Raw genomic sequence first — 15,891 nt, 5'->3', positions numbered from 1 at the left:
AAAGGTATTTTTCAACAGTTTGGTTCTTTGGTTTAGCAGGATTCAGTAATACTCAGTCTTTCTACAGTCTATGGTAACACTGCTCTAAAATCTCACTCCCAACGTTTCTGGAAAGTTCGCAGCCCTGTGGTTTAATACAGGCTTTAATACAGGCTATTGCTTCATGAGGACCACTCCCGTACAGTAGGTGGCGTCTTGTACCTTTAACGTTGGTTTATACTACATCGATAACTACCACGAAGAAGAAGAGAGCTCTCGATGACAGCAGCATCAGCTAGCATGGAGTAGATCTCGTGGACTGCTTATCCGTGTAACTTTTCTTTGGTAAAATGAAGGAAGCCCTAATGTCGCTTAAGTAACAGTTATATCATGCACTAAAGCCCACACTGCTTTGGACGTCTCATATATTTTACATTTCTGAGCGCATATTAATGTCATGGCGCTAATTATGCTATTAGGCTAATAACTGTGGATATTAACGTCCCCTGTTGAACCACCATACCAAGGTAAGAGATTCACGTTATTTGAGACATTCCGAAATATTATCTGCTATTTGTGTAATTCACATAGATGGCAAACTTTACGGTGTGGTTAATGTCAGCTTTATTTACTGACAGAATGTTGTTGTGTTTGTGTATTTGACAGCTAATGTTATATAAGACTGCTTTTTAAAGTGCATTTGAAATGTCGTTCGGGTTTTACAGCATGGCAGACGACCCTCAGAGAAATTTCCGCTCTGCATATTATGAGAAAGTGGGCTTCAGAGGAGTAGAGGAGAAGAAATCGCTGGAAATACTGCTCAAAGATAATCCTCTAGGTAGGTAACAGCTCACATTTATGAGGTCTAACACTCTGAAGCATTTATGCAGCAACACTGAGGTTTACCACTCCCACAATACTGGGAGAAGAGTTGCAGTAATATAGATGTTTTACACCGTTGTAAGGTGCTTGTAGAAATAACAGTACAGATCAATGTGGCAATACCATGGCATTAAAAAAGTCTAAGGGTCTGGCGCCTGTAATAGATGTAGGAAACAGTGGTTCTCAGTGGTCTGGATTAAACAGTGAGTAGGAAAATTTACTTGATAATACATTTTTGGTAAAGAATCCAGGATGTATAGAAGCCCTGGGCAGGCATGCATCCATATTCATCTTTATTTCAGCCAATAATCTCAAGTTGTAGTTTGTTTAAGCATTTATTATGCATAACATAATATGCATCAGGCTCCAACTTCATCACTCCTTGCAGATTTGAGAGGTGATAAGATAACAGCTTAAACCCCCAGTCGGAGTCAACAGGTTGATGCTGGGGTGGAGGTGGGTTGAACGCGAAAGCGCAGTGTTGATCCAGGCAGCAGCGATTGCGGCAGAGGAAGAGACCGGAAATCTTGCGGATTAAATAGCCCCACTGGTTTAGGAGGATGTGAGTCATGTGATTTGATTAAGATGCATGTCAGGTGTGAAACATTGCGCTTGAAATTATTGACAGAACTAACTCGCCCGCTTCATTTCATTTTACCATGTTAGTCCCACTGAGGTCAAAGATCAATTTTTCAAGGGAGACCTGATCAAGAATGGCAGCAGTACAAAGTTTCAACCAGGGCTGGGCAATTAATCGAGAATTAGGTTAAATCCCAGCATGGTCGCAGAAGGTGCAATATGTATTCAACCTGAAATTTGTGTCAAAATACTACTTTAAAACTTCTAAATGTTATGAATTACGTATCATGCAATTATTCAAGTGCCTTTTTTAGAATAGTCTACAAAAAATACAACTTTCTTAATTTTTGTACATTTTTCTTATCAAATATGAGAACACATGAATATTATCACTCCCTTGACTACAACAATTCATATCAAATTTGAGTCAAAATCATCACAATAAGATATTGCTTCATATGTTCAGCCATAGTTTATTCTAATGTTGTTTGTTATAATATAGAATAATTAATCACCTGTTTGTTTGAAAATACATTCTCAAGAAATAGGTGCATACCAACTGCAATATTGAGTAAAAAATTGGCAATTAGATTATTTCCCCACATTGTTCAGCCCTAGTTTCAGCAACTAATATTCTCAAACAATTATTGAATATTTTGTATAACACTGCTTTGCTGGACATGGAGTAAATTCTGGTTGTTTTCTTGAGAACCTGACTCATTTATCCTTTTATCTTAGATAGAAAAATCTTGAAGAAAGTCTGTGTTCATATGACTGTCTTCATATCTCAAGATCGAATAAAAATGTCTAGTCTCTTTGTTCAGTCATATTTTCCAGTCTAGGGTCCAAAACAACAACAGCGCTTATCCTGTTTGGAGCCGTGGGGGGCTGGAGCCTATCCCAGATGTCATTGGGCGAGAGGTGGGCTACACGCTGGACTGGTCGCCAGTCAATCACAGGGCTGACATATAGAGAAAAACAACCAGGCTCACACACATCTACGGTCAATTTTAGAGTCACCAGTTAACCTAATGAGCATATTTTTGGTGGTGGGAAGAAGCCGGAGTACCTGGAGTGAACCCACACATGCACGGGAAGAGCGTAGACTCTGCACAGAAAGGCCCCGTCCAGGAAGCGAACCAGGGACCTTCTTGCTGTGAGGCAGCAGCGCCAACCCCTGCGCAGCCGTGCAGCCCAACATTTTCACTTAATTTAATTCAACGCATTTTGGGAGTTCAGGTTTTGATTTCAAATCAAAAAGGTGATTTTGGGTCCTTTGGGTAGACCAGTTTAGAACCACTGATCTAAAGGACTTGAGAAATGTCAATATTTAAGAATTCGCTGGCCTGTGAATCAAACAGTAACCCAAAGGATTGACTCAAATCAAATGGAAACGTGAGATGCTGAAAGATTAAGGTACTAGTAATAAGTCAAAGCTGTGAGCATAAACTCACAACTCTGGTTTGAGACTACAATAACTTCCATGCAATTTTAGTGAAAATCAGCAGTGTTGATACCTGCTTCAATACCACACTGACAAAAATTTAAATCCCAGGCATACAATATCAGATCCTTACTTATTTTTAATTACATAATATTTTGGCAAACTTCTGCAGACTGTCTAAATTGCACAAGTACATTAGCCAAGGTAGACATTTTCACCCCCACTGCTCTCTGCCTGTTTGTAAGATATGTAAGGACCTTACTTTGACATCTTTAAAAGATGGCAAAAAGGCTTGAGAAACATCAGCATTTGAGTACAGTGCAACATGGGAATGGGTTACAGTTCTCTCTCTTTCTCTTGCTGCATTCGGGTGACAAATTTGATGGGAGCTTTGCAATTTTTTAAAGATATAGTACATTTCTAATTACCTTCTGTGAGGTTGTGATGTTTTTAAAACCCCTTGGAATCAGAAAGTATCAACATATGACCAATTTGGCAACCTCTGATGAAAGGACTGTTGAATGTTAGTCAAATTTAACATTATTTGAAATGTTTTGTATCTCCAAACAGATCTAGAAAAGCTGAGCACCTTCAGTCAGAGGTTCCCCCTCCCCTCCATGTACAGGATCCATGTGTGGAAGGTATTGTTAGGTAAGTGTCTGCTGGGCTGCAACTAATAATTGTCTTACATACAGATTATTCCACTTTAAATACCAGTTTATCTTAAAACAATTAACAAATCAAATATAGTCAAATGGTCACCCTCTGAAACTGAAGAGAACTTTTCACAGACGTTAAAAAAGCACCTCATACGTGGATATAAGAAGGTGAGAGTTTGTATTTTTTTTGGTTTAAAATGGTTTAAATAATTTGTCAGAGTGTGTGTTTAATAAATAAATCAGCATTCATAGAAACAACCTTTGCTGTGACTAAAATAACCAAAGTGATGCTACAGGGATAACCTGCTCAGTAGTATCCAAATAAACAAACTCTCCTGACCCCTGGCAGGTATCCTTCCACCCCACAGCGACTCTCATGCTCTGGTTGGAGGCTACAGAAAGGAGCAGTACCAGGATATCCTGGAGGCTCTTGAGGTGATGAGATACATCAACCCCTCCACACCTTCCACCCACATCTACCTTCGCATGTTCCAATTGGAGAGCCAGGTGCTCCCACGGTGCTCAGAGACCACCGCCCCGGTAAGATGAAATACCTCCAGAGAAATGTGTCATAAGAGAGTATAAAAAGCATCAAAATGATGGATGTGTGTTGAAAGTTTGAGGCTGTGCAGAGGCATTCATGTAGGATTTGATATGTCACTTCTTTTAGATGATTTGCTGAAGGTTTTGTGTAGAACTAAGTGGACGGGAAGGTGGAAATGTGGCTCTTAAGCTACCATGAGTGAGGTTTAATAGGGCCAGATGTTAATCAATAGGTCCCTGCATAAGAGATGTGAGGTGTACTATTATACTTAAGGAAACATCTGCTAAGTTACACTACCCCTTTTAGGTAGCACTTTCCTGTATTTTACCTTGCCTGTCTTATGTCTTGGAGCTGTTTTGTCTAACAACTATGCATTGTTTCAGGATGAGGAGAACGAGGACTTCCTGTCTATCAGTCGATCCATGGAGGAGATAGTAGACGATCCTGTCGACTGCTATTGGCTGATCAAGTGTTTTGTGAATCAGTACCACACAAAGTTTGGAGACTCAGTACCTCACCTCGTGAGTGATGCTTTGAACTGTAGAAAAAAAATTTATTTACACTAAGTGGGTTTCAATGATTAGTCTGAAAATGTCAACTATGTCAGAAAGTTTCACACCGTATGTTGTGGTGTTTAGCAATAATAAAGTTTATTAATCAGCCAAACCTGCATGACAAAGTCCTCCTGACTCAGGGGGGGTTCTTAATACTATGCATTCAGACTGTTGTTTCCTGCCATTCTGTCCTGGTGCAGCCAAAGAGTCTGGAGCATTATCTGAGTCAGGAGGAACCTCGACTGTTGAACCACCTGAAGAACAGCGGAGCGCTCGTTCAGCTGCCATACAGCCTCTGGTTTAGACGCTGCTTTGCCGGATGTCTGCCTGAATCCAGCCTGCAGAGGTCAGTTTAGTTACCATTACAAACCAGATTATAGGGGCAAAACACAAAAAACACTCTAGACAACGATTCAGATGGCCTTTATTTCTCCTCAGCAACCTGAGATTTATCAGTAGTTCTTCACAGAGAGCCATGAAGCTATTAAAGCTTTCTACAAAGATCTTCAAATCACATTTTGCCCTTATCCTCACACCGGGCTGAGACTACAACAAATGAGTCTTTTAAGATGATAACCATGTCATTTTACATGTCTGTGTCATATTAAAAAGTTGATTTAATCATTCATGCATTGTTTTTTAGGGATGCAAGATACTGTTGGCATATTAATACCAGCATTTATTACTCTGCATGGCAACTCCAAAGAAAGGGTCTTTACAAAGAAGCTTAGATAATTGATTATTGATATTAGCAGATTACAGCTCATACTTACAGCTGATGCATTGGCTGTAAAATAATTTGTGATTTATGTTCTATAAAGTTTGTAGTGTTTTAGGCAGGACCAACAGACCTATGTCTGCTGTTTTTTTACTCTTTGTTCTCATTCCTCAAAAACTTTAAAGTGTGCTTTAAGGACTGAAGTTGTAGATCTGAACTACAATTTTATATAAGTATTGATATCAGTAATTTCTTCAATGAATTGATAAATGTATTTGTAAATTTACTTGGGCTCCTTAGTCCATTGAAACATTTTTAGTTCTTAACTTAACTAGTTCTTAACTTCTTGACTTATCTCTTCGTTGGCTTTTAACCTCTTAAGCCCTAGCGGGATTCCTGCTCAGCTTGATCCAAACAAACTTGCTCTGTGCACTCTATTGTTTCACAAAAACAGTCATATTACACATCACATAAAACAGAAGAAGCTTAGCTACAAGCCCAAACAAACCATTTTTACCTACACCACATCCATCTCGAAAAGGACTCAAATCAATGACCACATATCAAAGTGCCCATAGTGCTACGTAGCCAGACACCTCCGCCCCCTGTGGGATGGTCCAAGACACAAACATGGTCTCTCAGCCTCTGCCTTTGTTTCAACAGTTTATTTTAATTTTCTGTATTTTATTTTGTGCTGTTTTTTTTTTAATGGCAGAGACAGTGCCAAATTGGGCCAAATTGTGCCCAAATGGCACAGGAGGGGATTTTGCCTGGATATTTCTTTACTAACATCTTTCTTATTTTGTCCTGATAACCCTCTAGTGGCATGAAAGTTGAAAGAAGTAATGTCAAGATGTGGTGCTTTGGCCTACTGGAGATTTTTGGACTTGAACTGCATTATTTCTATGGGATATATATATGCAAGAAAAAATAGGCAAAAATGAAATGTTTTATTTCCCAACTTGATTCTCTGATCCAGTAACATATATATACACATATTTACACTTCTGAACAAATTTCACAAGTGCCCTCTTCATTATTGTGCCTTGATAGTTCATATAGAACTTGTAGTTACAGACTTACACTAATTTAAAGATGGGCTGTAAATTTTGAGCTGTAGCCTAATAAAAGAGTCTAGGGCATATTAATACTTATTGAGCTTAACATTTGACCATCTTTTATAATTCTCTTTGTTGTTTTTTTCTAGTGTTTCATTGTTATATGAAGTTTCAAGTCAGTGTCGTGGTCAACTGAGGCTCTTTTAAACATGCTTTTCATATAAATTTAGACTTTGACTTGACTTGAACTGCCTTTATTTCTGTATGGACAGACTAAAATTGTTATTTTCTATGCATGGCAGCTATAAAGACAAGATCCTTACTAAGTGAATGCTTGAAGATTAAGCTTTAGATGCTTTTGTTTTACTTAAACTCCACTCTAAAATCTTTGCAGGGGTTGGTTTATTTGCAAAATTTATGAGCAGGAACTTCTTTTTTGTCGTATGTATTAGGTGCATTTTGCATGTGTTTGCTAGTGTCTTTGGATTTAAATAGAAAATATTCTTTGTGACCTCGGAGATCAGGTTTTTTGTATGCCCCATTGTGATTTACTGAACAGGAGTAAATTTTGTTACCCGTCCCTGTCAGGATGTTTATCCCACTTAGGGAGCAATTTCTTAGGGAGCTATTCACATGATTTCATTTAGTTTAATAATTTTACATTTATTTGTTAATTGTTTGGCATGAACTTGAGAAATAATTTTGATATCACTAATATTATCGTATAGAGTATTTAAGTATTGATTGGGGATTTTGTTTTGATATATTTGGTAGTTTGGCACAAGTTTGTGACGTCTGTAAAATGGGCACCAGGGAAGGTGAATGGTTTTTTTACCAGGAAGGCATGAGTTAGGAGCCCACCAGGAGAATGCCAATTGTTTGTGAGAAACCTTTGTGAATAAACACCTAAGAAGCTATATTTTTGCATGGACATTGACATTTTTGATCCTGTGTTAGATTCACTATCCCCGGGCCACAGTGGTCAGTTTGATTTTGAGTTTGTTAATTGACTAGAGCAAATGGCCTTTATAGTGTTTACAAGTAATCCTGTACTGCGAAACAGTCATTAATTCCAGTTATTATTATACTGAAGCTTAGATTTATTGCCTTTTCAGGAGACCCAAAGGCATTTTAAATTATGTTGGAAATAATGCTAGCAGTTGACGTAAAGTCTGAAACTTCAGTGCAACATTTTACCTTGTGCTGCCAGTTTTTCTGTTGGATCCAGGGTTAATCTTGTCAAACCTTTAACATTAAATGTTTTGTCATTATTAAGGCTTCTCTGCACCCACAGATTTTATGCACTCCTGATTGTCCTTTGATTATTTCCAGGGTGTGGGACAAGGTGATCAGCGGCTCCTGTAAGATCTTAGTGTTTGTGGCTCTGGAGATCCTGCTCAGCTATAAGATCATGTTGATGGGAATCAGCCGGCCTGAAGGCATTGTCAAGTTTCTGTGCAATGTGAGTAAATTACAGAACAAGTTATGGAATACTGTTGTGATTGCCAACAAAATCAAAATCTTGATGACTTTTAAACCAGGGGTTCTCAACTGGTGAGTCAGGAACAAAACATGAGTAAGAGAGTCCTGCGGCCGTATGCTATGGAGAAGCTGACAGTCTCAGTTGCTACCTACATATTTTGGCCCGTTACATTTTTATTTTTTAAATAAAAGAAAAATGTTTAACTGAATGCATTAGCTATTGAAGAGACAAGCTCTGATTGTACTTCTACAGAATGCAGTCAGGGAAGGGAAAAAAAGAGAGGAGCAAAAAGCAGATTAATGCTAGAGGACAACACAGCAGCCCCAAACAGACTTCTCATAATCACCAAACATCACATATTGTGTGAACTTGATCGAAATATGACTGTCTTTAACTGACATTACAGCATCAGAACACTGACTGACAGCTGACAGTGATCCTTAAAAGTAATGTGAATTAGCCAGTATTAGATGATTATGTAACACTCCCTGTACTTTAACGATGAATTTCTTTCCTGTCACTTTCCAAACTACAGCATTATTGACCCAAACACATAAAAAATGCTGATACTTTTGTAGGGTTTCATCTTTGTGCCGGTGTAAGGCAGGGGTGTCAAACTCAATCACAGCAGGGGCTGGATTCTGGATTCAGGTCACCTTTTTAACCATAAACTCTTAACCTCATTTCACCAGTAATTAAATATGAAATAAAAACTAAGCACTGATGATAAGCGATTTTGATATCCAAAAAGTTAAAAAGATGCGTTTAAAGGCTCACAATCTGGGAAAAGTAAATTTATTCGTTCAAAAAGGTCAAAAGATGAAAATGAAAAGTAATGTTTTCTAAAGGCAAATATATTAGGAAGAAAGTCAAAATCATGATTTTAAAAGGTCAAAATATCAAATAAAATTTGGAATCATGAAATTCAAAGTCAAAATATGATTAAAAATTTTAAATTGTGAGTCTAAAAGGTCAAACTATGGGATTATGAAGTTAAAGTTTGCAGTTGAAAATATGAGATAAAATACAAAATAACTGGTTAAATAGGTCAAAATATGAATAAAAAATCAGAATTATGAATGTTAAAGCTCAAAATATTATATGAGAAGTCAAAATTATGAGTTGAAATGCTCAAAGTACGAAATAAAAAGTCAAAATCCCATGTTTGAGTCCTGATTGAGATGCAAAATTGAAAATGTGAAATTAAAACACAAATTAATTTCTTTTTCCACATTCCTGACTTCTTCTCTAAATATTTTTACTCCTTACTTTTCTTAGATTTCAATAAGCTTACATTTTTATACTTGAGGAAATCTGAAGATCTCATAGTGATGGGCCAGTTATAACAGAAATTTGAGACCATCTTGCAGGCCGTATTTAACTGTTCCATGAGCCGGATTTGGCCCCCGGGCCTTGAGTTTGACACCCCTGGTAAGGGGAACAATACCCCACAAAGGCAGATATACTGGTATATATACATCACTGAAGCTAAGTTTTTGCTGCCACTTTTCTGATATTACTGATGTAAATAGTGTTCCTAGTGCTGTGTAAGGTCCAAAGTGACAAAAACGTACAGCTCAAATTAATAACTTCCTTTTTCTGCAGTTGTCGGGTGATGCAAACAGTGGTCATGTGACTGAAATCTATGAATAATACCATGTTAATTTTTCAACCCCTGATAAAGTCATCTCACTGGCACTTGCTGTCTCGAAATTTTATAAACACTACATAGTTTCACTCTGGACTTTGGGGTGTATTCAGCTGACAAAAGGCTGCAAACTATTGCAGTTAAATTGCATCTCATAAACCTATTTTTCGCTGAATTTTGAGTGGTTGAATATTTTCAGAAATTTTGGTCTGTGGTTGTCATTAGGGAGGTGGTAGTGGTTCCTGAGGCTAGACCAGTTGAGAGCCACATTGTTAACCATGGTAATCTTCTTCCCTTCCCCAGATACCACAGGAGAACACAGACGCCATCGTCGCTAAAGCCATCGACTTGTGGCACAAGTATTGCGGCACTCCAATGCACGCTGTGTAGTCACACGGAGCTCTGCGGGGATCTAAGTAGGGATGAGTACTGAAGTCTGGTACCAAAGTGGCACCGGTGCCAACACGTCTGATGCCTACTGGACTTAATCAAAACATGGATTCAGTGCTGCGCCACTTTATTGCACCCCCACCAGCCTAAATGAAAGGTACATAGTATTTTGGACTTAGTATTTCATGTAGTCCTAAACTTGTTTTAGTTCTGCAGAGCTGGAAAGTCTGTAATTCATTTCGCTGCAGAGTAATGTCCCTGCCCTGATCGCTCGTGTCTTTATCTTGTTACCTTTTTGAGTCGTCTCTGGTGCAGCTTCAGTGGATGAATACTGGTTGAGTCTTTGATTCCAGAAGTCACAACTGTTTTTAGTATGCGGTGCCCAACTGGGGGCAGGGGTGCATGGCTGTGCAGGGGTTATAAGGTACTAGGTTCACTTCCCGGACAGGGCCTTTCTGTGCGAAGTTTGTATGCTCTCCTCGAACATGCATGGGTTTTCTCCAGGTACTCCAGCTTCCTCCCACCAACCAAAGACATGCTCTTTGGTGATTTCCCAGGATGCACTAGGACTTACTCTTAACTCCACAGAGAGACTGACAAACCATGGAGATCTGTTTCTGCATGAATGAACTGAAAACTCATCTGCAGTGACTTTTAATAAAGCCACAGGAGTCAGGAGCTACTTTTCATGTTGACAATTCCCAGCCCTCACCCAAAGAAGATAAACGATGTGCAGAAAAGACTTGAATGCATGAATGAACAGTAGAAACAAAGAAGCTGATGAATGTGAACGCACAAAACCTGTTTGATAAAACTTATTTTTTAATAAGTTTCTTTCTTTAAGAAACCGCATACATCATAGAAGACTCACAATAAATTAATACTCACATGCAGTTTTCTGCTTTACAAAAAACATTTGAAAAGTCGCACTTTCTTTCTTTGTTCTGTACAAGTTTTATAATTCTGAGAATCTCTCAAACATTTGAAACATACAAGAGGCAGCAGTGTGACCGACTCCTGTATATACACACACGCAGACACGCACACAACAGATAGACCAGGTCTCCCAGTTATAAGGTCAACACTTCCATTTCATGACCCTTACACTCACTGGTTACTTTATTAGGTACACCTGTTCAACTGCTCTTAATCTCAAACATGTAATCAGTCAGTCACATGGCAGCAGCTACTGTTTTTAGGCATGTAGATGTAAAAATGATGCGCGGATGTCTAGACCAAGCATCATATTGGGAAGGAGGGTGATTCAGGGACTCTGAACATGCAGTTGTTGGTGCCAGTGGTGCTGGTCTGAGTATTCCATACCTGGATTTTTTCACACACCCATTTCCAAGGTTTAAGGAGAAACAATGTTAGAAAACACATGATAAACTCCTTATACATCTTAGAACACTGATGAGCTGTTCTTAAGTCAGGTGGTTCCAGCAGTTAGGGTTAAACAACTTCTAGGCAAGATTTCCCCACTTAGGTAGCAATTCGTAAGCCCCAAAAATTGAATAAGTTTGCTAAAATAGCATCATAATGCAGATCTGTTGAAGTTAAGTTTTGACGCGTCTCTCATTAGGAGTAGATTTTGATTGGATACTTGCTAACCGTCAAATTCACATATTTCTAATGCAAAGCAATCTGAACCCTTAAGCACACTGGAGTGAATTGCTCCCATTCCAGTCATTTATTTCAACTCCACAGCATGTGCCCTGCTCCATCTCTCGGGATTGGTGGGAGCTCAACTCTGGTGCGCTCTGCTTAAGATGCGCACCAAGTCTATTTTAGCAGAAGCTGCTGCAAAAACGTGCAAGTTCACGTAGAGCAGACAGACCCAAACAGGAATAAGAATGAACAAAGCATCACGTTAGTTTCAAAATACAAACAATGCACGGCCTGCTCATTGTAAACCCCATCACTTTATCAACATATCTTGACTAGGAAGTGGCACACAAGGGCATTTTTGAGGTGGAAAAACAGAATTTTATGACATAACAATCTCTTATCAACTACCTGATGCAGAAGCGAAAAATGACAATAATATCAAAATGAACTCAAATGAAATCAACTTCAGCAAAAAAGAAAGTAATATGTTGTTTTCGTACTGCTCTCAAGTTATACTTATTATTGCATGATCTTGTAATTTCTGCATGAACTTTCACCTCCAGCCAGCGAGGGTGATGCCAGTTGGAGTAAAATTACACTGTGCATGCAATGCTGCAGGCATGGATTATGTAAAATTTTCCAGGAGAAAAATAGTACTGACGAAAATGGGAGTCTGGCAATACTGATGATGTAGTGGCTATTAGTATCGACTTATCCTAGTCATACGCATCTATACAAATTCATACACCTCAGGCATGATAGTTAAGCGTCATGACAAAGGACAGGCTGGGGATCAATCCTCTGACCTTCAGTTAAGAGACAACCAACTACTTACTGAACCATATCTTACACTTGAACTTTGCACACAACTTTTAATGTTTTATCTGCAGTATCAAGCAGATTGGTGGCTCAAGCTTAAATGTTAGACCAGTAAAAATCACAACCCAGAAGACAAACTCCACATCTGTACATGCCCATATGCACTGGTTGCTGCCATGTTACAGGCTCATGGTTACATTAATGAACAGTTGAACAGGTGTACCTAATAAAGTGGTCAGTGAGCATAGATGGACTGTAAACAATAAAAACATGAAATTAGGATGGCAGAGTTTTCAGGTTTTGCACTGAGAAGATTCATAATAAAAAGTGAAATATAAAAAAACGTCTTTCTCAGCGAGTTCGGCAACATTTCTGTGTCCACAGATAAATATTCTGTATCAAATGACATGAGTAAATTTGGCAATTTTGAAATCCCTGTAAACAATACTGTAGGCACAGTGACACAGCGGGTTACTGAACTCTGGGATGCATTCAAGATCACGACGTCCACAGCAAGTAAAGTTGCTTTGGTTTGAAAATGGAGATCTGATGTTTGAATGAGTTTGAAGGCAAACCCAAAAACAAATAAAGAACAATGTAGAAATTATTGCTGTTGATTGATGTGATAGTGTCAGAAGATCTTAATTTGTACGGCTATTGTCTTGGAGAGAATTGTTGAGATTTGATCAGATCAGGCGTGAGACTCAGCTGCCTACAACAGCAATAATCTGTTGTCGTATCTTGATTCCTGCGGTGAATTAAAACCTTCATATCATCTGTGCCAACACAAGCAAACCCCCTCAAAGAAAGATGAAGTCAGGCTGAGAAATGAGAATGAGAGCATGATGAAAGGCAACAAAACAATCCCTTTGTACAAAATTAAAAAATAAAACTAAGTCCCATCTTCACCTTTACATCCTTGAAATTGGCACAGATTCTGTTTGACGTCCAAAAGTGCTGCAAAGTAAACAAACGGCCCCCTCCTCGTCGTAAAAATGAAAAGCTTTTGAATATCAAGAAGTCAGTAAAATCTCCTCTGAGGGGAGACGCCAGGTGAGTTTTAATCCGTCTCTTTAAAGTGTTCGCCCTCGCTTTTCAATGAAGATGGCACACACAGGTTGTGTTCATGTCCAGTCTGTCGAGTTAAAGTCGACACTGGAGAGGTTAGCCATCAGAATGAGGGCAGCAGCTAGCGATCTGAACGCTTGAGGTTCGGTGTCGGAGGGTAAAGCATGGCTGAGGTCTGACTGGACCATTTTATGGCCGATGAAACCTGCAGGGAGAGAGATCAAGAAGACAAGGAGAAGGTAAGAGTCTTTTTGGAGCCACTGTTTTTTAAATACATGATAAAATAGTACTGTGTTGACACTGAAAACCATGGCTAAGTACTTAGTCATATAAATCTTATAAATTGGCTTCATCTTTGTCTCACCTGGTCAGATGCCGGCTCGACTCATGAACCTCCATCTCTGTGCTTTTAAACTCATTCAGCTCCTTCCTGATGGCAGCCTAAACACACAAACACTCAATCAACACCAGAAAATCCTGCAGACTTCTTAAATCAGTAAATCTTTTTGAACTTTATAAGACCTTATCAGCAGCTGTTAGCCGTGTCCACGGCTTGTCTGCTCGCCGGTCGTAGTCCTGAGCCTCGGCCACCTCCACGTAGTCACTGAAGCGGATCAGGATCTTGGCCTCCCTCAGCTCCTCCACGGTTGGCCTCTGGCTGAGCTGGAGGACAAAAAAAAAGTCTGTCATTTAAATCTTTACAGACCAGATCCTGCTGGATCCATCCTGACAGAGAGCTTCATACAGCACACGCTCATGCATCATAGCGCTGAGACAAGTTGGAGAGATGAAGAGTAACTTTACAATTCAGTCTCTGTTATGAACTGTGAGTAGGCTACAAACGTATGTCTATCTGTTATATTTCCATAGCTGACATCAACAAAATACACCGGCAAACTATGGTCTTTGCAGTAAGGTTTTGGTGCAAGTGAGGAAGAGAAATGGAGATGGAGGGGTTCGGCGGGGGTTAGCGAGCAGGAATAAAGCAACAGGCGCTGATCTGAATCATCAATCACCCATCTATCTGTTATATTTCCATTGTTGATATCCACATAATAAATGAACAAACTTTGGTGTTTAAAGTGAGGTTTCAGTGTGAGAGAGAGAGGGTAGAGAGAGGAGGGGTCAGGCAGGCGGGGGTGAGCAAACAAGGAGGAAGCAGTGGGCACTGTTTTGAATCATCAATCATCCATTTAATTGACTTGAACTGATGCAAAATTTCACATAAAACTGAACCTGTTTTGAAAAAAATATGACAGACAAAAATCTAGGCGTCAGTGTGCAAACATGATCATAACAACATGAGCTCGGTTTTCTTTTTTAACGAGTGAAAAATTGGGATGAAATAAGCTCAGTGTGCAAAGGCCTTTACTGTAGGATTCTTGCGGCATTGCTCCTTGGGAAGATTCTGTTCTGCACACTTGAGCAAAGGAAGTAAAAGTGTTTTGTTGGGCAAATAAGGGTGAATTTCGTGCTCTTTTGTCAGCTAACACTGCCACCTATAGGGGGTCCTCGGACACTACAGAGCTAAGTAGACTGAACAACTGCTAAAACAGCTGATAAAACACTACATCAGCAGATTTTACTCAGAGATGATCATTATCAGCAGCAAAAACATGATGGTGCATCCCTAATTTGTATGAATGGAACAAAAATGACAGAAAACTTAGTGTCTAATTTAAACAAAAACTTAGCCCTGGCTTATTTAACTAACAGAAATTGAAAAATGAATTAAAAATGGATTTATAACAAAAAAATACATATGGAAGAGTCATTCCAACACAGAGTAAAATATGTATTTCTCCACAGCAAACTTTTGGTTGGTTTGAAGCACACTCACTCTGACACACAAACAAAGATGATATAACAGGTGATACCATCAACCATTCAGGAGGGTGGTAGTTCAGTCACCACAGCAACCATGCTCATTTTTACTGCTAAAGTTATGAAAGCCTCCACCTGTGCATCTCACCTTTTTGGATAAATGTCTCTTGATCTCCCTCTTCTCTTCCTGCTCCTCCAGATCATTTCGAGCTGAAGAGAGGAAAGAAGAATGAGAGCATGACCACACTCACAGGGAGGATTGTTTTACTACTATTAATGTTATTTTTAGGTTACATTACTTACGCTTGAGTATGTTCCTCTGCTCCAGCTCCTCCGCTGTCGGCCTCTGACTCAACCGCCTAAAAACAGTGACACGTTTATTTCAGGAAGCATTTTTCTGCACTGTTTTTGTGTGTTTTCTGTCAGGGCATCATCGCTGGGCCAGATTCAGGAAGAATCTCTGACAGGGAGAGACTGTTATGGTTTGGAGACATTAAATATACTATAGGGGAAGTATTTTTGTGAACTAATGATTTAACTGACTAATTATTCTGGTCTGACCAGACCTTACTGTCTAGGTTTTCTATTTATGATTTTGCTTTAGGGGGACTTGAAACAGTAAGGAATATTTTGA

The 15,891-nt window shown here is 39.1% G+C and overlaps 2 protein-coding genes across 3 annotated transcripts in view; one reads left to right on the top strand and one right to left on the bottom strand.

The window, feature by feature from the left end:
* The first annotated feature begins 258 nt into the window (after nt 1-258).
* On the top strand, nt 259-10,853 carry tbc1d7 (TBC1 domain family, member 7). Its single transcript, XM_041791105.1, has 8 exons — nt 259-506; nt 705-817; nt 3,455-3,535; nt 3,893-4,083; nt 4,471-4,608; nt 4,842-4,987; nt 7,750-7,879; nt 9,852-10,853. Exons 2-8 carry the CDS (start codon nt 706-708, stop codon nt 9,936-9,938), a joined length of 885 nt encoding a protein of 294 aa, XP_041647039.1. The 5' UTR covers nt 259-506; nt 705; the 3' UTR covers nt 9,939-10,853.
* Nucleotides 10,854-11,056: 203 nt separating this feature from the next.
* Nucleotides 11,057-15,891, bottom strand: part of phactr1 (phosphatase and actin regulator 1) — a 67,270-nt gene continuing 62,435 nt past the window's right edge. For both annotated transcript variants that reach the window (XM_041791104.1, XM_041791103.1), the window contains exons 9-13: nt 15,561-15,616; nt 15,406-15,467; nt 13,956-14,096; nt 13,798-13,874; nt 11,057-13,638 (exon numbers count right to left, since the gene is read on the bottom strand). In XM_041791104.1, the coding sequence (XP_041647038.1) occupies nt 13,623-13,638; nt 13,798-13,874; nt 13,956-14,096; nt 15,406-15,467; nt 15,561-15,616 (352 nt within the window). In that variant the 3' untranslated portion in view covers nt 11,057-13,622. The remainder of the gene's footprint in view (nt 13,639-13,797; nt 13,875-13,955; nt 14,097-15,405; nt 15,468-15,560; nt 15,617-15,891) is intronic.

The sequence above is a fragment of the Cheilinus undulatus genome, linkage group 7 (assembly GCF_018320785.1).
Source record: "Cheilinus undulatus linkage group 7, ASM1832078v1, whole genome shotgun sequence".
NCBI lineage: Eukaryota > Metazoa > Chordata > Actinopteri > Labriformes > Labridae > Cheilinus > Cheilinus undulatus.
This window is presented reverse-complemented; position numbering and strand designations above follow the sequence as displayed.